Genomic DNA, 22,786 nt, shown 5'->3' with positions numbered 1-22,786 from the left:
ATAAGGCGCTAGGCACATAGTTATACACAAGCGGTAGTGTCATAAGGCGCTAGGCACATAGTTATACACAAGCGGTAGTGTAATAAGGCGCTAGGTACATAGTTATACACAAGCGGTAGTGTCATAAGGCGCTAGGCACATAGTTATACACAAGCGGTAGTGTCATAAGGCGCTAGGCACATAGTTATACACAAGTGGTAGGGTAATAAGGCGCTAGGCACATAGTTATACACAAGCGGTAGTGTAATAAGGCGCTAGGTACATAGTTATACACAAGCGGTAGTGTCATAAGGCGCTAGGTACATAGTTATACACAAGCGGTAGTGTCATAAGGCGCTAGGTACATAGTTATACACAAGCGGTAGTGTCATAAGGCGCTAGGCACATAGTTATACACAAGCGGTAGTGTCATAAGGCGCTAGGTACATAGTTATACACAAGCGGTAGTGTCATAAGGCGCTAGGCACATTGATTATTCTATTATACTGCGTTCGTCTAAATACGTATTAAAATCTAACGCATTAGGGTTTTTTGGATTTTTATGTCCCTTTAAATGCTGTAACACACTTTTGCTTCTGGCCTCTCTGCGAGGGGGGAGGTTAAACACATAGAGGCAGCATTTGTATTACAGCACTTTACTGATGTCTAATGACTTTGCTTTGGGTAGAGGAGGGGTTGGTTTGTTCTAAGCATCTACGTCTGTTGCTCTTGCAGGCAGCGTTGGTGCACAAAGACACACTGGGGACTGGTGGTTTTATTGCTGTGCGATCTCTTAACATTCCCTCTAAAAATATAACTTGCAGATGTGAAGATGCACTGCGCTAGAAACGCTTCGCCTGCTGCGGTCTGTACTGAAGCACACTGCCCTCACTAGCGTTGCTAATTTAATAGGGGAACCTGGCTCTTACATTAGGACCCTGCCACGCCTGTGCCCACACATCCCTTACCAGCTCAGTATATTGCCCCTGTGTATCTTATAATTCTACTGTTTCTGCCGGCAAATTCATATCAATTACAAACCATGAAACCTACAGACAGTGCGGTTCCTGCCGCAGGACTCCTAGAATTTTAGCTTTGGCTCCTAAGGTTGTTGGATTATTCTAGGTCTATCTGTTTACAAATACAGTTGCTTTGCCCTAAAACAAGGTCTCATGCCTTTTTATTCTTGCTGACAAGTTTGTGAATCCTGCAATTAGAAAAGGCAAATGAACTCGGGTTCCTGTCTTTGTATTATGCAGAAGTAAACATTTTACTGAGTATTACAACTCGACTGCCCTGTGCTCTCAAACTAATTCTGGCAGTAACAGAGTCCTCTGGTGTCAATAATCCGCCATCCTCAGTGTGAGATTAGATTTCCCTACACTAATCGCACACTGTTGTGAAACACGATACCGGAGTTTACAGACAGGCTAAAGTATTATCTGGTCATGAATATAACCCGCTGCATATCTGGGACACCTAGTGACTAATTCAGTGACGGGAATGCGATGGCGGTTTATCTGAAGCTTTCACAATGACCTATTCTGTTACAGCCCCATTCATATGAAAGGGCACTATTCACACAGGAAAAGGGTTAACAGGTAAAGCTGATTGTTTTAAATTTAGTGCAACCAGACCTTAAAGGGACACTCAATCAAAATTAAACTTTCATTATTCAGATAGAGCATGCCATTTTAAACAACTTTCCAATTTACTTCCAATAACTAAATGTGCACAGTCTTTTTATATTTAAACTTTTTGAGTCACCAGCTCCTACTGAGCATGTGCAAGAATAAGTGTGTATGCATTTGTGAATGGCTGATGGCTGTCACATGGTACGTGTATGCATTTGTGATTGGCTGATGGCTGTCACATGGTACAAGGGGAGTGGAAATAGACAACTTTTAAAATTGTCAGAAAAAAAATCTACTACTCATTTGAAGTTCAGACTAAGTGCTATTGCATTGTCTTGTTATCTTGCATTTGTTGATTATGCAAAGCTGTGTTGACTGGTCCTGTAAAGCTGATTGTTTTAAATTTAGTGCAACCAGACCTTAAATGGACATGAAACGGTTTCTTTCATTATTCAGATAGAGAACACTTTCCTATTTAATTATATTATCATATTTGCTTTGTTCTCATGTTATTCTTTGCTGAAGAGATATTTAGGTAGGTAGCATGCTCGTCTGAAACACTACATTACATGAAATAGTGCTGCTATCTAGGGCTATTGCTAATGTATAACACTGTTGCAGATACGTGCACACTCCTGAGCTTACCTTCCTGCTTTTCAACAAAGGATAATCAGAAAACAAAGAATGTGATTTAAGAAGTAAATTCAAAAGTTGTTTAACCTTTTACTGCCGTTATGCCGTTTGTAATCCGTCCAAACGGTGCTGGGCTTAGTGCTGTTAGGACGAAATACGTCATAGCCGTTGGATGTCCTAAAGTCAACTGCGCTTCCTGGATTTGATCGCAGTCTGGAGGGCATTCCTAGCATCATAGGGATGCCCCCCCAGACGCGATCGCATGCACGATCGCAGAATTTCAATTTGTCTACATCAGAACGTTGTTCCAATGTAGACATTATGACCCTGTCATGAAACGGTTAAAATGGTATGTTTTTTCTGAATCATGAAAGAAAACATGTTTGTTTGTTTTTCAAAAGCAAAACACAGCCCAGTTTTGCAGTTATCTGATAATGCCAGTTAGGGACATATATGTAGCAGGGTTAGCCTCGAGAAGTCAGAAGGTGCACTTCAAGCTCTATGAATTAGAAAATCCACAATTTTCAGTTAAATTATGTGAAAAGGGGCAAAATAAATAATGAAAATATACTGCAGAGTTATTTGACATAGCATTTTATATAAAATCCTTAGGTGTTTACTGTGTGGCTGCTAAGCAGTGACACAAATCACAAGTATTCAGGCTATTGCTTCTAAACTGGCACTTTAGAAGCAACAAAGGTTTTTTTGTTTGTTTGTTTTTTACAAGTTTACTTCTGTGTATTATATGAAGTGTCTGCCCTTACCGTTGTATCTAGTGCTAAGCCGTTAGTCAGTAAGTCCTTTAGCCTGCACATTGTAGGGACGAGCTGGCATCCTCTGTCCTTACGGATGTGGGTAAAAGCTGTAGGGATGAAAGTTACCCTGTCTCATCCAGAGGAACAAGCCAAAAGGCACAGAGTGATGTGACTCCTGTGCGCTGATTAAAGGGATATTGTACTTTAGCAACAAAATGTTATTTTATTTGTCAGGGGACAGAACTAGGAAAGAGAACCCAAGTGCTTCTCTTGTATAGTTTTCTGTACACAGGCGACCCCAGGGGAGTTAATTTCCCTTAAAGGTGATGTGGCAACCAGATGTGCGCTAAACCAACCATCGAAAAACATTCAGCTGCACCAACATAGTTAAGAACTGCCCTTATTTATTAATTATTGAAATAACGTATAAAATCACATAGAAGCACACTGCAGATCCTGCACAGACGCGTTTCGCTAGTGTTCCTTTCTCAATTATCTCTAAACCTCTGTGCCTTAGAGCGATATAGTTGCAACTCTACTGACGAGGCCCCAGTACGATGAAGCATACGTCGGAGGTTAGTTTTACCAATCATTCATTAACAAAAGAATTGCTTGGTATTTCGGGGGTTGGACTCCCCTTATGGATAGAATAATTAAATATTGCAGGAAATTCTCCAATGTAAGGCATAAGTGGACTAAGAGGCTGCAGCCTGGCTGGGCACCATCCCATAGGGCAATATATTAAACTATGTCTATCCCAAGCTGAGCACTTTTCTTGTCTGAAAAAATATTTTACTGCCTATAGTGTGTTGTGACCCATCTAGATGCTGGAAAAAACCTTTAGTAGTTGTATGTTTTATAATCACATACAGACCATAATAGGCACAAGTTAAACGTGTTAACAAACAAACTCTCTGTACTTGCTTTTCACTGCACATGTGTTTGTATTTAAACCACGAATAAAGCAAGTTATAAGGTTAGGACATGTTAGTCTGAGCTCTGTTACGTGGTTATTGAATGTAAAATATAACATACACTACTTTGAGGTGGACAAAAGCAAGTTGCCTAATGCCCTGGTCTCTCAGAATTTCTTAAAGCAATTTTTTATTTAACAGCAATATTAGATAATGAAGCAGGTACCTGGTCCAAATGTGCTCTCTATGGAAAACACTCAATTCATTGAGTTCTAATTCTGTTGTTTGCATATATTACCGTGTCATCTGCGTACATGAGTACAGTTGAGGAGGATTTGCAGACATTAGGCAAATCATTTATAAATAATGTGAATAGTAGGGGGCCGAGAATTGAACCTTGGAACACCACACGTGACTGAGAGAGGGAGGGAGTCGCTGTCAGAAATGGAGACATTTGTATGAACAGTTGGGATTAGGTTCCCTGAAAAGAAATACTGCTATAGCACTCTTTGCCCAGACTGATAGTAGAGGCAACATAAATTTGGGTTAAAATATAGCTTTTATTAAACTTTTTAAAAGATGGGTCAATACAAACATTTAAAATCACTATCATTTATAGCTGAGATGAATGAGCTGTGAGATCTGTTGATTATTAATCCGGCCTTTATAGCGTGAACTTATTATCAGATCTCCCTGGTTAATATCCAATGGTTAGGATTGTAAGGGGCGGTGAATACCAGATTGTGCGTATAAATGGTATTTATTTACTTGGATTTGATAAAGTTATATCAGATTATTATGTTGTGCACAACATAATGTTTTGATATAACTTTATCAAATCCAACCAGGGAGATCTGATAATAAGTTCACGCTATAAAGGCCGGATTAATAATCAACAGATCTCACAGCTCATTCATCTCAGCTATAAATGATAGTGATTTTAAATGTTTGTATTGACCCATCTTTTAAAAAGTTTAATGAAAGCTATATTTTAACCCAAATTTATCTTGCCTCTACTATCAGTCTGGGCAAAGAGTGCTATAGCAGTATTTCTTTTCAGGGAACCTAATCCCAACTGTTCATACAAGTTTTGCGTTAAATGCTAGCACCACTTCTCATAACATAGACAACATATTGATACTTACATATAAGGTATCTTAACAAAGATAATTGAGGAGCTTGCCTTTATAGTGCCCTTGCAATTGTGTGTAAAGAGAAATGGAGACATATTGTGATCAATCCGATTAAATATGATAGAAACCAGGTTAACGGAGGATCAGCAATACCAGAGTTTTTTAGTTTGAGCAGTAGTATGTTGTGGTCTACTGTGTCGAAGTCCTTTCCAAAATCAAGGAAAATAGCTCCAATTAGGTCTCCTTGTTCCATGCCAGTTTGGATGTCGTTGCAAACTTTTAGGAGGGCAGTTGTAGTGGAGTGATTTGGTCGAAAACCTGATTGATCAGGGGTCAGATAGTTAGATTGTTGGTAATACTCACATAATTGCGTATGGACGCATTTTTCTAAGATTTTTGACAATACTGGGAGCAATGATATAGGGCGATAGTTAGAAACCAAGGTTAACTCCCCACTTTTATGAATAGGCACTACTCTTGCAGTTTTCCAGAGTTTGGGTATGTATCCAGACATCAAGGATTAGTGAATTAGGGTTGTGACAGGCTTAGCAATTGCCGGCGCACTGAGCTTCAACAGCATTGCTGGGATTTGATCAGGTCCAGACTGGTTTTTCATTTTTAGATTATTAAGGTGTTTCTTAATGACATTGATGGGTACAGGTCTAAAATTGAACTTCTCTATATTGGGTTTTTGCTGATTTAGTGGGGCCTGATCTACATTTGTTGTTTCAGGATGCGTGCCATGTATTAGTTTGTCAATCAGGGTGGTGGAGCATCCGACAAAATAATTGTTAAAGACATTAGCTACTTCTTAGGGGAGTTGCAGGGTTTGGTTGTCTACATTGACAGTGGAGGGTTGGGAGTGGATTGGTGGATTTAGTAAGTTATTTATGAGTTTCCAAAACTTTCTAGGGTTTGATATGCTATTGTTCAGATTTTCACAGAAATATTGGGCCTTGGCCAATTTCGTTTGTTTAGTGCATAAATTGCGCCATTGTTTATATATACACAGTGATCGTTCATAGAGCGAGTATGCTTGAACTTTGACCATAAAGCATGAGACATTATTTTTTCAGTTGTATTAACTGTCCTCAATAACCTGTCTGATTTATTTCTGTAACTACCGGCGGGTTTAGCTTTTTGGGATTGTTACATTTTGGGATGAAAGCGGAGCTAGGCCTGGGAGTTGTTTACACAAAATATTTACTGGATATTAAAGGGACATAAAACCCAAATTCTTTCATGATTCAAATTGATCATACAACTTTCCAATTTACTTATATTGTCTTTTGCTTTATTCTCATGGTATCCTTTGTTAAAGGAGCAGTAATGCACTACTGGGAGCTAGCTGAAAGTCAATGATAAAATGTATTATATGCAGCCACCAATCAGCAGCCTCTTGAGAGTACCTGGGTATGCATACTTTTCAAAAAAGGATACAAAGAAAATTAAAACGCATTAGATAATAGAAGTAAATTGGAAAGTTATTTAAAATTGCATGTTCTGAATCATGGAAGAACATTTCGGGTGTTTATGCCCCTTTAACGGAACAATTTGAATTTTTTCATAGTGGATGTTGATTTTGTAGCTCCATCAACGTTAAAGAAAAATGTCGTTATTATTATTATTATTATTATTATTATTATTATTACCCAAAATATTTAACTGTAATAAAATAATCTAATGGACGCTAATTTTTCCAGCTTTCCCTGTCAATTTTTTTTTTCCTGAAGTTAAAAGGACACAGAACCCAATTTTTTACTTTCATGATCCAGGTTGCTGTTCTATCTGAATCATGAAAGAAAAAAAATGGGTTTTGTGTCCCTTTTTAAGTCTGCTAGAAAGTGTAAGCTTGGAGCATTTAACACTGTTATGATAGTGCTACATGCAAACAAAACTTACGCATTTCACCTGGGCTTTTGCACTGGTTCCTAACAACATTTTGGATACTTCAACATATAAGTTGAAAACATTTTTATCCCCTGCATTAGATCTACTAATAACAAAGGTTAGAAAAAAATATTTCAGCTTTAAATGCCAGAATGAATAAATACAACTTTTTATTTATACATTTCTATCTATTAAAAGAAGAAAATTAACGACTGTAGAAATATAAACACATTTTTTTCATTTAGATTGCAAGTTCCCATAGGAACAGGGCTCCCAATTCCTCCTGTATTTGTTTGTTAAATTTTGTCTGGTGTCTCATATTGTACTGTCCTTTTATCTTTGTTACCTATGAACAGCGCTGCGGAATCTGTGGGCGCTTTATAAATAAAGAATAATAATAATAAAGATAATAATTTTTGCACATCTAGTGCTACACCTATCCCATTCAACTGTTGTCATATCTGCTTTTCTGTGTGGCTTTATGTCTCAATGGCTCCAGTTAATTCCAAAGGGGTTCAGTAGGGTTGTGGTCAGGGCCCTCGAGTTCCTCAACACCAAACTCCTCCTCATACCATGTCTTCATGAACCTCACCTTGTGCACAGGGGCACAGTCATGCTGAAACGGGAAAGGGCCTTCTCCAAACTGTTGTCATAAAGCACCAATTGTCTATAATGTCTTTGTATCATTTCGCACAGTGCTTGACAAATCTGTTTACAAAATTAGGAGCCAGTAAGAATGTTTAGAAGCCAGAGAGTTGGATTTGTATATAGATATATGGAGAATAACCCAAAAAGTTTGTCAAGCCCTGTTTTAGCATTAAGATGATCCTTCATTAGAACTAAGAGGCCTAACCCAAACCCTGATAATAGTTTTAGACAATTATCCCTTTTCCACCAAACTTTACATTATGCATTCCTGTAGGACGCGTTCTGCTGACATCACATCAGACTGCCAGATAGTGAAATGGGGTTAATTACTCCAGAGTCCAGTGGCAGCTTACGCTAGGCATTACATGTTGATGTGAGGCTTGTGTGCAGCTGATCGGCCATGGCAACCCATTTCATGAAGCTTCTGGCGCTCAGTTCTTGTGCTGATGTTGCCTTCAGAAGCAGTTTGGAACTCTGAAGTGACTAAGTGATACACAATTCAACACTCGACAGCCCTGCTCTGTGAGTTTGCATGGCCTACCAGTTCATGGCTGGGCTGTTGTTGCTTCTAGGCTATTCACACAAATAGCACTTACAGTTGACCAGCCAGATCTAGTAGGGCAGAAGTGTCACAAACTGGCTGGTTGCAAAGGTTACATCCTGTAACATTGCCATGTTTAAATTTATAAATCATATGTGTTAGGGAGGGCGGTGCTAGCCTTCTAGAAGATGACCTTTGTGTTAGGGATGGCTGTGCACTAGCCTTGTAGAAGATGACCTTTGTTGTGTTAGGGATGGCAGTGCACTAGCCTTGTAGAAGATGACCTTTGTTGTGTTAGGGATGGCAGTGCACTAGCCTTGTAGAAGATGACCTTTGTTGTGTTAGGGATGGCAGTGCACTAGCCTTGTAGAAGATGACCTTTGTGTTAGGGAGGGCGGTGCACTAGCCTTGTAGAAGATGACCTTTGTTGTGTTAGGGATGGCAGTGCACTAGCCTTGTAGAAGATGACCTTTGTGTTAGGGAGGGCGGTGCACTAGCCTTGTAGAAGATGACCTTTGTGTTAGGGAGGGCGGTGCACTAGCCTTGTAGAAGATGACCTTTGTGTTAGGGAGGGCGGTGCACTAGCCTTGTAGAAGATGACCTTTGTGTTAGGGAGGGCGGTGCACTAGCCTTGTAGAAGATGACCGTTGTGTTAGGGAGGGCGGTGCACTAGCCTTGTAGAAGATGACCGTTGTGTTAGGGAGGGCGGTGCACTAGCCTTGTAGAAGATGACCTTTGTTGTGTTAGGGATGGCAGTGCACTAGCCTTGTAGAAGATGAACTTTGTGTTAGGGAGGGCGGTGCACTAGCCTTGTAGAAGATGACCTTTGTGTTAGGGAGGGCGGTGCACTAGCCTTGTAGAAGATGACCTTTGTGTTAGGGAGGGCGGTGCACTAGCCTTGTAGAAGATGACCTTTGTTGTGTTAGGGAGGGCGGTGCACTAGCCTTGTAGAAGATGACCTTTGTTGTGTTAGGGATGGCGGTGCACTAGCCTTGTAGAAGATGACCTTTGTTGTGTTAGGGAGGGCGGTGCACTAGCCTTGTAGAAGATGACCTTTGTTGTGTTAGGCAGGGCGGTGCAATAGCCTTGTAGAAGATGACCTTTGTTGTGTTAGGGAGGGCGGTGCAATAGCCTTGTAGAAGATGACCTTTGTTTAGTTAGGGAGGGCGGTGCAATAGCCTTGTAGAAGATGACCTTTGTTGTGTTAGGGAGGGCGGTGCAATAGCCTTGTAGAAGATGACCTTTGTTGTGTTAGGGAGGGTGGTGCAATAGCCTTGTAGAAGATGACCTTTGTTGTGTTAGGGAGGGCGGTGCACTAGCCTTGTAGAAGATGACCTTTGTTGTGTTAGGGAGGGCGGTGCACTAGCCTTGTAGAAGATGACCTTTGTTGTGTTGTGTTAGATAATGATTCAGCAACATGTTACAGATTTGATGTTTTTGTTACTAAAGATCTTGCTTTAAACCTGGAAAAATGACGGCTTTTTCTAAGTGGAAATGAGATGCTTTATGTAAAGTGTTTGTTTATTTGTAGAAACAAAATGAGCTTTTCTCTGTGTCAGGGATGACATGTTCTTGACATTAAAGGGGCAGTGCTCAGTATAAATGTTTTCTCAATATGTTTATGCCAGCTGTAGAGTATAAAATGTATGTGAAATGGCTCATTTAGGTATTTTTTTTTTTTTTTTTTGTATATGAAATGCCTCTGATAATTGAAACTACAAACCAATGAAATTGGCTGAGCTTCTTACATGGAGAGCTTATCTCTATATTTACACAAATAATCTTTATCTTATCTCTGTACACAGAAGAATTGAAAAATTTAGCATCTGTCCAACTCCCCCATTGAGAGTGGTGTGTGTGTGTCCCCTCTAAACCTTCTTGTTTACAAAGCAATAGTCTCAGTGCTGGTGTGGACTTGACTTGTCCCATTGCAGGGCTTATACACATGGGTACAGGCAAGCAATACTATAATGTGTTAGGCGTTGCAGTAAGTGCCCTGAGCCTGCCTACCTACCAATAGAATAAAGTGCATTTAATAATAGAGCATGCCTTTCACTTTATTGTATCTGATCTATAGACGTTTAAATCCTTTTCACTTTTATGTCCCCTTTTAAAGGGCAAATAAATACAACAGAATTGCAGCAACAAGTGCACAATTACACTACAAAGCAATAGCACTTACTCTCAATTTTAAATGAGAAGCAGATTTTTTTTTCCCCCCCCCATGTAACCTAAATGTTGTTTTATATCAGTTTATTACTTTTGTATACATAGTACCATGATAAAGATAGTACAGTGCTCTAATCAGTAGGTAATATTTATATGTTGTCATACAGCTTATACATGTAACCTAAAGGTAGTTTTATATCAGATTATTACTTTTGTATACATAGTATCTTGATAAAGATAGTACAGTACTGTAATCAGACAGGTAATATTTATGTCATTATACAGCTTATACATGTAACCTAAAGGTAGTTTTATATCAGTTTATTACTTTTGTATACATAGTACCATGATAAAGATAGTACAGTACTGTAATCAGTAAGTAATATTTATGTCATTATACAGCTTATACATGTAACTAAAGGTTGTTGTATATCAGTTTATTACTTTTGTATACATAGTACCATGATAAAGATAGTACAGTACTGTAATCAGACAGATAATATTTATATGTCATTATACAGCTTATACATGTAACCTAAAGGTAGTTTTATATCAGTTTATTACTTTTGTATACATAGTACCATGATAAAGATAGTACAGTACTGTAATCAGACAGGTAATATTTATATGTCATTATACAGCTTATACATGTAACCTAAAGGTAGTTTTATATCAGTTTATTACTTTTGTATACATAGTACCATGATAAAGATAGTACAGTACTGTAATCAGTAAGGTAATATTTATGTCATTATACAGATTATACATGTAACCTAAAGGTAGTTTTATATCCGTTTATTACTTTTGTATACATAGTACCATGATAAAGATAGTACAGTACTGTAATCAGACAGGTAATATTTATATGTCATTATACAGCTTATACATGTAACCTAAAGGTAGTTTTATATCAGTTTATTACTTTTGTATACATAGTACCATGATAAAGATAGTACAGTACTGTAATCAGTAAGTAATATTTATGTCATTATACAGCTTATATATGTAACCTAAAGGTAGTTTTATATCAGTTTTATAACTTTTGTATACATAGTACCATGATAAAGATAGTACAGTACTGTAATCAGACAGGTAATATTTATATGTCATTATACAGCTTATACATGTAACCTAAAGGTAGTTTTATATGAGTTTATTACTTTTGTATACATAGTACCATGATAAAGATAGTACAGTACCGTAATCAGTAAGGTAATATTTATGTCATTATACAGCTTATACATGTAACCTAAAGGTAGTTTTATATCAGATTATTACTTTTGTATACATAGTACCATGATAAAGAGAGTTCAGTACTGTAATCTGACGGGTAATATTTATTTGTCATTATACAGCTTATACATGTAACCTTAAAGTTATGGTAAACTTTCCACTGCACACTCACGCCGTCCACTTCAAAAGTAATATTTTTTGTGAGCTAACAGTTTGTTTTCCAATCGGTGCTCTATCCCTATGGCACTTTTATTGTAACTAGTGAACAGTTCAAACCAGTAGCTCAAAGAAAATATTACTTTTGAAGTGGGCGATATTAGAATGAAACGGCTACGTTAAAAAGTTATAGCCCATCTTCATTAGAAGTGATCAATTCAAGTCCATCTAAGACATCGCTAACAATTAGGATCTGATTATAAAAAGTGCAAAGTTTACCATCACTTTAAAGTAGTTTTTCTATCGTCTTAAATACTTCTGTATACATGTAACATCAGAGTGTACAGTACTGTAATCGGGAATATATGTTTTTAAATAAATACAGACTTTTATTTGCCTTTTAGTGCACAAAGAAACAGACAGACTATTGTGACTTACATATACTTACATTTATTAATTAAAAAAGTTTGGATTTCAGAATACGTTTTGGATTTTGGAATACTTGATTTGGGGGTTTGTACCTTTTTTTTTTTTTTATTGGCAACTACAGTGCCGGCGATTCTCTGTCAAGGCTACATGAATAAGTCACATCTCTAGTGTACGAGCTGGAATAACCGGCAATAAAGACGCTTCACATGAGGTTCTGCATACATAGAAACCACTTGCGATCCCAATAGACACAGCACCTCAACACCTTAGTCCTAGTGCACGCTGGAAGAGTGACTGCAGGCACCCAAATATAATTATCTATATTCCAAAAGAATCCACAGCACCAAGGATATATTCACAACTTTATTAGAACATCTGGGTCAAACAAATATTATAATATCCCAGATATTCCAATAAAGTTGTGAATATATCCTTGGTGCTGTGGTTTCTTTTGGAATTTACATAGAAACCACTGACAAACACAGGCTGTCAGGGGAAAGGAAACGTATGTGTTATGTTTTATTAATACAGTTTCACAGTGCGGTTTGTTAGTATATTTTTAACTACAAATAGTAGCTGTGTATATTCACTTACATCACCTACCCATAACCCTTAATTACAGCATATCGTCTCTTTAGTCCTTGGGGTAATTGTTAAAGGGATGTGAAGCACCTGCAAATTGTAGTATAAAATGCTGTATTATGTGCAGTAGAAAAACTTTACAATACATTTTCATTGCTCAATTGTTCTGTAATTCAGCTTTGACAATTGTAGGTTTTCTACTTGTGAACTCTGCTACATATTTATCTCTAATTTGTCTCAGCAATGGTGATAACATAGTGCAAAGCATTGTTTGCTAACAAAATGACAGTGACGAGCTGTCTCTACTTCAGTAACGAGTTCAAATGACCTCCTCCGTAAAAACAAGTAGAGGAGGAAGTTTTACCTTTCAATAACCACAGAAACCATTAAGCTTTTACACTGGGCTGGTATATTTATTGCAAGACAGCTAAAAATTCTTGTAATTACGGGGTATTTGTGTTCCTTTAACATATGAGCCTGAAATAGTGTGGGGTGTGTTTTTTGTTTTTTTATTCTAATTGTCCCTTTCCTCTCATTCATAGTAAACCATTATATAAAAATGTTTAGGTTACTGTATGTTTTGTATTCCTTTTGTTAATTAGCTATTAGTATTTTCTACTATGGTAAAACTTGTGTTTCCTTGTCTCTAGGTGAACCATGATTCCGGTTACAGAGCTGCGGTACTTTGCCGACACTCAGCCAGCTTACCGCATCCTTAAACCATGGTGGGACGTCTTCACCGACTACATCTCTATCGTCATGCTTATGATAGCGGTTTTTGGAGGCACTCTGCAAGTCACCCAGGACAAAATGATCTGCCTTCCGTGCAAGTGGGTCACTCATGACAGTTGCAATGATTCCTACCGTGCCTGGGCTTCTCTTGAACCAGAATATCCCAATTCTAGTGTGGTTCCACTTCTTGCACCGGGACCTACGGGCATCAAATATGACTTGGACAGACATCAGTATAACTATGTAGATGCTGTATGCTATGAGAACCGACTGCACTGGTTTGCTAAGTACTTTCCTTACCTTGTATTACTGCACACCTTGATCTTCCTGGCATGCAGCAATTTTTGGTTCAAGTTCCCCCGTACCAGCTCGAAACTAGAACATTTTGTCTCCATTTTGCTCAAGTGCTTTGACTCCCCCTGGACTACCAGGGCCCTTTCTGAAACTGTTGTAGAGGAGAGTGACCCTAAGCCAACCGGTGGCAAGATGAATGGGTCTGTTGATAAAAAGTCATCTACCGCCAGTGAAGATGTGGAAGCGACTGTACCTATGCTCCAGAGAAGCAAATCTAGGGTGGAACAGGGAATAGTGGACAGGTCAGAAACTGGAGTTCTTGACAAAAAGGAAGGGGAGCAAGCAAAGGCACTGTTTGAGAAGGTCAAGAAGTTCAGGACACACGTGGAAGAAGGGGATATTGTGTATAGATTGTACATGCGCCAGACAATCATCAAAGTGATAAAGTTCATTTTGATTCTGTGCTACACTGTGTATTATGTCAGCAGTATTACCTTTGATGTGGACTGCAAAGTGGACATTGAGAGCCTGACTGGCTACCGCATGTACCGATGCGCCCACCCACTTGCCACACTTTTCAAGATCTTGGCCTCGTTCTATATCAGTCTGGTGGGCTTCTATGGCCTGGTCTGCGTGTACACTCTATGGTGGATGCTGAGACGTTCCTTGAAGAAATACTCCTTTGAATCCATCAGGGAGGAGAGCAGCTATAGTGACATACCTGATGTAAAGAATGACTTTGCTTTCATGCTGCACCTCATTGATCAGTATGATCCTCTGTACTCCAAACGTTTTGCTGTCTTCCTGTCCGAGGTGAGTGAGAACAAGTTGAGACAGCTTAATCTTAACCATGAGTGGACTTTGGATAAGTTGCGTCAAAGGATCACCAAGAACTCTCAGGACAAGTTGGAACTGCATCTTTTCATGCTCAGCGGAATACCTGATACTGTCTTTGACTTGGTGGAGCTTGAAGTGTTAAAGTTGGAATTGATTCCAGATGTAACCATTCCTCCCAGCATTGCCCAGCTCACAGGTCTGAAAGAACTATGGCTGTATCACACAGCGGCCAAAATCGAGGCTCCTGCTCTGGCCTTCCTGAGAGAGAACCTGAAGTCACTACATATAAAATTTACAGACATTAAAGAAATCCCACTATGGATCTACAGCCTGAAGACTCTAGAAGAGCTGCACCTGACTGGAAACCTAAGTGCGGAGAACAACCGCTATATAGTCATTGATGGTCTCAGAGAGCTAAAGAGGTTAAAAGTACTTAGATTGAAGAGCAACCTGACCAAGCTGCCCCAGGTAGTCACAGATGTTGGTGTCCACCTGCAGAAGCTCTCCGTTAACAATGAGGGCACCAAACTGATGGTTCTCAACAGCTTAAAGAAGATGGTGAACCTGACTGAGCTGGAACTTCTACGTTGTGATCTTGAGAGAATCCCACACTCCATTTTCAGTCTCCACAATCTACAAGAAATCGATTTGAAAGACAACAACTTGAAAACCATAGAGGAGATAATCAGCTTCCAGCATCTGCATCGCCTCACTTGTCTCAAGCTGTGGTACAATCACATTGCCTATATCCCCATCCAAATTGGCAATTTGGCCAGTCTTGAGCGACTCTATCTAAACCGTAATAAGATAGATAAGATTCCAACACAGCTCTGCTTCTGCCGCAAGCTCCGGTACCTAGATCTGAGCCACAATTCACTAAGCAGCATCCCTTCTGAGATAGGGCAACTACAGAACTTGCAGTACTTTGCTGTAACTGCCAACCATGTAAGTATATACCAGGTTGATCTGTATTCATTATATGTTAGTAAATGTATTTCTGTGATTGTATAGAAGTGCTCAGATGGATTTTTCAGCTGAAATAGAATCCATCATTTTTTTTATTGGGTCAGGTTAGTTACCCAAAGTGTATTTCTTGCGATGGTCTGTATTGTGGGCAGAAGAAAGATTAACTGTATATGTATTTTTGTCAGTATTGTAATTTATTAAAGGGATAGGTTAAAACAGGGGTTGGCTGACTTGAAACCTAGAATTCACACACAATACGTAGGACACAGCAATACAATTTTTGGAAGAGGGGGGGGAAGGGTTTTATTTAGTGGGGTGCATCTAGTAAGCAGGAAGCAACGCTAGAATTGTAGGAGCTGTGGTTCTTAGGGTATCTAGGGTTTTCAAGCCCTGTGTTAAAGGACAGTTAATATAAATTCTCACCGCTTTGGTGGAAATACCCAGCAGTCCAATGTGCCAAGAGTGAAAATATAAAATGTAACTTTTATTAGTAAATGCAAGTAAAAATTATCATAGAGCAATATCACAGCCAGTGAAGCAGCCTGCAACTGTTCACCTACTCCAACGTGTTTCGTGCTGTTACGGCACTTCGTCAGGGATAGGGTTTACTTCAACAAGCTTAGTTTAAAATACATACGTAATCCAATCACAAGAGTCTAGCATATTCCAACCTATCATCTTATGTGAGTTCAAAAAACATCACCAATATTGATTAACTGTTTTTACAGTGATTCAGGATTACGATTATGCATATTCTACTTTAACAATATATAGTTAAAACGAACGCTAATAGGTGATACAAAAGATATGAAAGGAATGGTGTTGATACTTATGTCAGTGAAGCGCGGTTTTGTTCTTATTCGGCCGTATGAAATCATTACTATGTTTGTAAAGTTGTTGCAAATTATTTTTATAATGATACAAACCTTTGTAAACGGGAATAAATGCTAGAAATTTATAATTACAAGTTAGCAAAGATCTGCTGCTATTATATTCATGACTTTTTTGCCGTCTATAGTTTAGTAGAATAGATTTTTTGGTAGTTTATGCAATATTTCTATATAGAGTATAGGCTAGTTAGCAACTATTACTTTGTTACATTTGAAGTCGCCAAAATGATCTATATCAGCAATGACAAAATGAGGAAAAACATTAGCATAGAGGAATAAAAAAATATTGCATAAAGAATTAGAGAATTATTCTGCTGGATATATATATAATATAATTGAACACAGTAAACGGCTAAATTAAAGGCACAGTAAACACCTGTGTAATTATAAGACATTTCTGTTGGGTTGCTATAGAATAACAGACAAGTTTTAATGGGGTTTTTAAAAAAACAAATTAATGTCCTTTTTACTGCAGTTATTTATCAATAGCCAAACGCCACCATTTGCCTTATTTGCAGGAGCCAATCACGGCTTTAGTCTGTAGACTTCAAGGCTAGTGTCATAAAAGCCAATTGGAGATAGATATGTAGAAGGGTTAGCCTAAGTAATATTTTTTTTTTCAGAAAGATCATACAATTTGTAAAAACCTTCCAATTTATGTCTATCTAGTTAGTTTCATTCTCGTGGTATCCTTTGTTGAAGGAGCAGTAATGCACTACTGGGTGCTAGATGAAAGCCAATTGCAAGAGGTCTATATGTGCAGACACCAATCAGCAGCTTCTGGGCCTGCCTAAATATACTTTTCAACAAAGGATACAAAGAGATTGAAACAAATTAGATAATAGAAATACATTGGAACGTTATTTACAAATGCTGCACTGTTTGAATCGTGAAAGAAAACCTTTGTTTCATGCCCCTTTAATGCCCTTTTTACTGCAGTTATTTTTCAATAGCCAAACTCCACCCACTTTTCCCCTTATTTGGAGGAGCCAATCAGGGCTTTAATCTGCCGACAGCAAATCTAGTCCCTGTCATAATGTTGTATAAAGTAAATTGTTTTGCAGCTCTTATCAGTTTAAGCCAGTTAGGGACAGATGTGTAGCAGGGTTAGCTGTGTGAAGTCAGCAGGTGCATTTCAGGTTCTGAGAATTAGAAATGGGCACAGTACATGAAAGGGGGGCAAAATAAATAATGCAAATATATTGCAGAGTTGTTTCAGTACACATAACTAAACATATAAAAATCTCATTGTGCTTACTGTTAGAGGATCTCTTGTATTAAAGGGACAGACAACACCAACATTTTTATTGTTTAAAGGGACACTGAACCCAAATTGTTTCTTTCATGATTCAGATAGAGCAGCAACTTTCTAATTTACTCCTATTATCAATTTTTCTTCGTTCTCTTGCTGTCTTTATTTTAAAAAGCAGGCATCTAAGCTAAGGAGTCAGCCATTTTTTTTTGTTCAGTACCCTGGACATCACTTGTTCATTGGTGGGTGAATTTATCCACCAATCGGCAAGAACTACCCAGGTTGTTCACCAAAAATGGGCCGGCTTCAAACCTTACATTATTGCTTTTCAAATAAAGATACCAAGAGAATGAAGAAAATGTGATAATAGGAGTAAATTAGAAAGTTGCTTAAAATTGCTGCTCTGTCTGAATCGCGAAAATTTGGGTTCAGTGTCCCTTTAAAAAGATAGATAACGCCTTTACTACCCATTCCCCAGCTTTGCACAACCAACATTGTTATATTAATATACTTTATAACATTTAAACCTCTAAATCTCTGCCTGTTTCTAAGCCACTACAGACAGCTTCTTATCACATGATTTTCTATTAGCTTTTCACAACAGGAGACTGCTAGTTCATGTGAGCAATATAGATAACATTGTGTACACGCCCCGGGAGTTATTTAAAAGGACATAAAACTAGTAGGGATAGAGACAAAATATAATATGGACTTTAATTACTTAACCTGCAAATTTATACTGCAGTGCCTCGCCATTAACCCTTTCTTTTAAGTTTCTGAATTGTACAGCTCTAACTCCCCCCACACAATTCCTTTTATGGCTGTATCTATATCCACCTTTGATTTGGTAGAATGTAGACTTTAACAGTCATTATCTGCTGGAGCATACCTAGAAGCAAATAAGCTGCTGTGAACTCAGTTAAAATACAATGCCTGTGTTTCTGATGCTAAACACTGATAGGGGGGGGGGGGTGGATCAGTCTCCTCCAGACAGCTTAGCTACTTAACAAATTTTGCTTATTTTTGAAAATTATTTTAAAATGCCCTTTAATAAATATAGAGCCCTGTTACTGTGGTTTTGGAATTAGAACATGCTGTATGTGTTCATACTCATGTTCCATCCACTTATTCTTAAAGGGACACGAAACCCAATATTTTATTTTTATGATTCAGAGCAGCGATTTCAAATAACTTTCCAATGTATTTCTATTATCTAATTTGTTTAGTTCTCTTTTGTATCCTTAGTTGAAAAGTATACCTAGACAGGTCCAGCAGCTGCTGATTGGTGGTTACACACACATGCCTATTGTCATTGAGCTAGCTCCCAGTAGTGCATTGCTGCTCCTTCAACAAAGGATACCAAGAGAATGAAGCAAACTAGATAATAGACGTAAAATTGTATGTTCTACCTAAATCATGAAAGAAACATTTTGGGTTTCGTGTCGCTTTTTTAACTTTCAATTTTGTCCAATTTTATTTTCAACTTCTTTTTAAATGAATGTCGTTGAGTATTTTACCTTTGCTTTGTCTCGCGGGTATGAAGACTTTATTTATAGCAACCTTAAATAATTAATAAGCAGTGCTCTGTTTTTGTGACTAATGCGGAAGCCGCAGCCGGTTCTTTTCAAGCCTGGGGTTGATCATGAGGGATAGCGAAGACGTTTCTTTCTTAGACAGAAGCGGCAGCTTGTTAATAGATTGTTCAGTTTGGTAATGAGATCATTTAACCCTTGTGCTGCCAGACAGCACTTTGTTATATCTATACAACTGTATTTAATTGTAGAAAATGTTACCTTTAATAAAAAAAAATTAGTATGTTGATAAGAGGCAAAAAAATTGCTTTTTAAAGGGACAGTCTACAGTGAAATATGTATAGTTTAAAAAGCTTTGTAACACCTTTACTACCCATTCCCCAGCTTTCACAACCAACATTGCTAGATTAAAGGGATAGTTAACACCAAAAATGTTATTGTTTAAAAAGATGCATTGGAATGTCCTGTTTAGAATAGAACTCCTATAATGTTGCGATTTCCTTGGCATTGAGTCTTTTGTTTGGTTAGAGGGAAATTGTGTAATGTTGCAGTGTTGTCAGACGACCCATTGGTTTATTCTAGGGTCTAGATCTACCTATAAGTCAGCTCCACCACTAACCAACCCTCTCTCTCCTTCCTACAGATTGAAAACTTGCCTCCTGAACTCTTCCAGTGCAAGAAGCTTCGGACCCTCAACCTTGGTAACAATGCCCTACAATCCCTACCTTCCAGAGTTGGTGAGCTTACCAACCTGACCCAAATGGAACTGCGGGGAAACCGCCTGGAGTGCCTTCCTGTGGAGCTGGGGGAATGTCATCTGTTAAAGCGCAGTGGGCTGGTGGTGGAAGAGGACTTGTTCAGCACGCTGCCTCTAGAAGTGAAGGAAAAGCTGACGCGAGCAGACAAAGAGCAGATGTGAGACAACGTGGGGTAGAGGCAATGTGAGCCATCTGAACAGAAGGGAGCTACCTTGTCTAGATGGGAGCTGCAGCTTAGCAGCTCACCTTAGCAAAGTAGACGCGACCTTGGGATATGACTCAAGGCAAAGACTGGAGATCCATAACATTGAAAAGTTTTTGGACTTAAGTGGACAATATCACTAAAAATGAAACTCTGTGGATTTGCACTGCAATTCGAGGAAAAAAAACTTGTAACATTCTTTGTCTGCTTCTGTGGAGCCCAGAACAAACTATCGTAAACCAGTAATGAGTTGTCCTCGGCCCTATTTTACCCATCTTATATGGGCGGTAGAAATAGGTAATCCCTACAGGAAATGAAGGGCTGTTGCTCTTGCTGTCTGTACACAAGAGGACGCTGGTTTATTTAAAGGCCATAAAAATACCCCTCCCCACCCGCTTCCATCTGCACTACTAATTTTAGACAGAACTTGGTGCTTTTAAACATCAGTGTGCATGTATCAAGGGCTGAGAAGTGAATCTCTCAATGCCTTATCAGATTCCTTATAAAATACTCACTGCTGCTCTACCAAGAGATGGAAAATGCCAAATTAAAGTTCGGTATAATCTTCTCCCCTCCTCCTTACTCTGGGGTCTACAGGGCTGAATGAAATACTGAAAAGTCAAATACACTATTTGGAACAAAATATAAGTTTGATTGCGTTAGTAGTTGGATTATAAAATCCAGAGGTCAAGACTTGTAGATTTGATAGACTTCAAAAGGTCATAACTGATGCCAAAATTCTATGCACTCTAAATGTTTACTGAAACACTCCTTTAAACCAAGCAGGACCTCTCCCTATGGAACTGTGTTGTGCTGACCAGTATGATAATAGGACAAGTTGATAAAAAAAAAGAGCGACACATTCCTTGCTATGTCAGCGCTAGGTTAGCAGCTGGTGTGTGTCTGATAAGTCATGAGAGAGGTCTTGCTACGTTATCCTGAAACCAGAAGCATTAGAGGATAAATGCTGGTGTTTGAACGCAGGAAGCTACGTCCTGCTGTCACGCACATGGCCAGACATTCCTGTGCTCGCTAATGACAGCTGCCTTGTTTATGGACACTACAGATATGTCAGTCACCCCTTTGTCTCTGTAATGCAATATCAGTATGATCCATTTTGCTTTTCTGGGGCTGATCAGAAATTCTTCTAAAGTAACTTTCCCTCTAATTTCCCCCTGTAAAGTTACCTTCTCAGTTTACACATTTCACTTTGATTTTAATGTACTTTTATATATGTAGTATACATAAATACACCCACTTTTTTATTTTTTATTAATCCCTTGAGCAATGTTCCCTCTAAGGCCAGTTTTATGAGCGGTCCAGCAGTTAAACAGTTAATAAGGGAATCCTACCTTGAAGTCTGCATTGTGTAGTGTTTTCAAATTGGTCTACTTAACTGTTTCACTGCTGGGCTACTCACAAAACTGGCCTTAGAGGGAACACTGCCCTTGAGGTAAATCATCACTTAAGTCTTATTACCGCCAATTATTATTTATTTGCGTTGTATACTGGCTGGTCCTAAAAGATTGTATTTAACGGGACATTGTCATGTTCCCAAATGAGGAAAGTTTATTTTATATTTTAGTTTATAGGCTATTGTTTTTATGCATTTCTTTAACAATACATATGTCACATTTTAGTTTTTTTTTTTATTATTTGTACCCTTTACAGCAATCCCGCGTTGATGCCTTAAAATATGGCACTGGTCTAGCGTTAAAATGGGACCCAATAATAATGAACGTGTCTGTCTGAAAATAACCTTGTAACATTAATTTACACTTTACAAACGCTTTCTGCTTTTATAGTATTGGTAATGTGGGGTCCCATGAGAGTCCAAAGAGGTGCGAACAAATGACCCTGTGACCTTGCCATATAAATTTGTCTTCCGCATTGTACAGCTCACAACACTAATGCCTGTCTGCTATCTGGTGCACCGCTCTGTTGTTTTCTGTGTGCGCCTGCAATAAAGGGGTGAGATTACAAATGATGCAGCTTTATTTTTTTTGTTTTTTTAAGTATGTATTTTAATGCTTCTTGCTTCATTTAACAAATGTAAATGTTCCTTTTGCTACACTTGAAAATATTTACCTGTAACGTTATACTTACCACTGGCGTGCTGGAGCGCCGCACTAATCCGACCCTTCTTCTTAGAGCCCCAGGGGCCACACTAATAAACGTAGTGCTTTTGTTCAGATATTCGTTTTGGGGGAATAAAGACTATCTGTTTTTTGTTATGAATTTGCATTTGGAACTGAACAAATGCACCTGCCTACTAAATAATCACGACTTGGTACATATGGATGTGGTGAGAACATGCATTGTGGTTCACAAATGTTCATTAGGGACAAGATTAGCTCCACACTTAAAGGAACAGTCTACTGCTAGATAATCCCTTTATTACCCATTCCCCAGTTTTACATAACCAACACCGTTATATTAATGTACTTTTTACCTTTGTGATTGCCTTGTAAATAAGCCTCTGCAGACTGCCCCCTTATTTCAGTTCTTTTGACAGACTTGCATTTTAGCTAATCATTGCTGACTCTTAAATAACTTCATGTGACACACATGAACTAGCACTGTCTAGCTGTGGAAAAACTGTCAAAATGCACTGAGATAAGAGACGG

At 38.5% G+C, this 22,786-nt stretch overlaps 1 protein-coding gene across 3 annotated transcripts in view; it reads left to right on the top strand.

Annotated features, from left to right (window-relative positions):
• The window catches only part of LRRC8A (leucine rich repeat containing 8 VRAC subunit A), a 30,677-nt gene extending 8,324 nt beyond the window's left edge, over window positions 1-22,353 (top strand). For all 3 annotated transcript variants that reach the window (XM_053695559.1, XM_053695560.1, XM_053695561.1), the window contains exons 3-4: window positions 13,347-15,504; window positions 19,843-22,353. In XM_053695559.1, coding sequence (XP_053551534.1) covers window positions 13,354-15,504; window positions 19,843-20,118 — 2,427 coding nt within the window. In that variant the 5' untranslated portion in view covers window positions 13,347-13,353 and the 3' untranslated portion in view covers window positions 20,119-22,353. The remainder of the gene's footprint in view (window positions 1-13,346; window positions 15,505-19,842) is intronic.
• The last annotated feature ends 433 nt before the right edge of the window (window positions 22,354-22,786 follow it).

The sequence above is a fragment of the Bombina bombina genome, chromosome 12, assembly GCF_027579735.1.
Source record: "Bombina bombina isolate aBomBom1 chromosome 12, aBomBom1.pri, whole genome shotgun sequence".
Taxonomy (NCBI): Eukaryota; Metazoa; Chordata; class Amphibia; order Anura; family Bombinatoridae; genus Bombina; species Bombina bombina.
The sequence above is the reverse complement of the archived record's forward strand: the minus strand, read 5'-3'. Positions and strand labels throughout refer to the sequence as shown.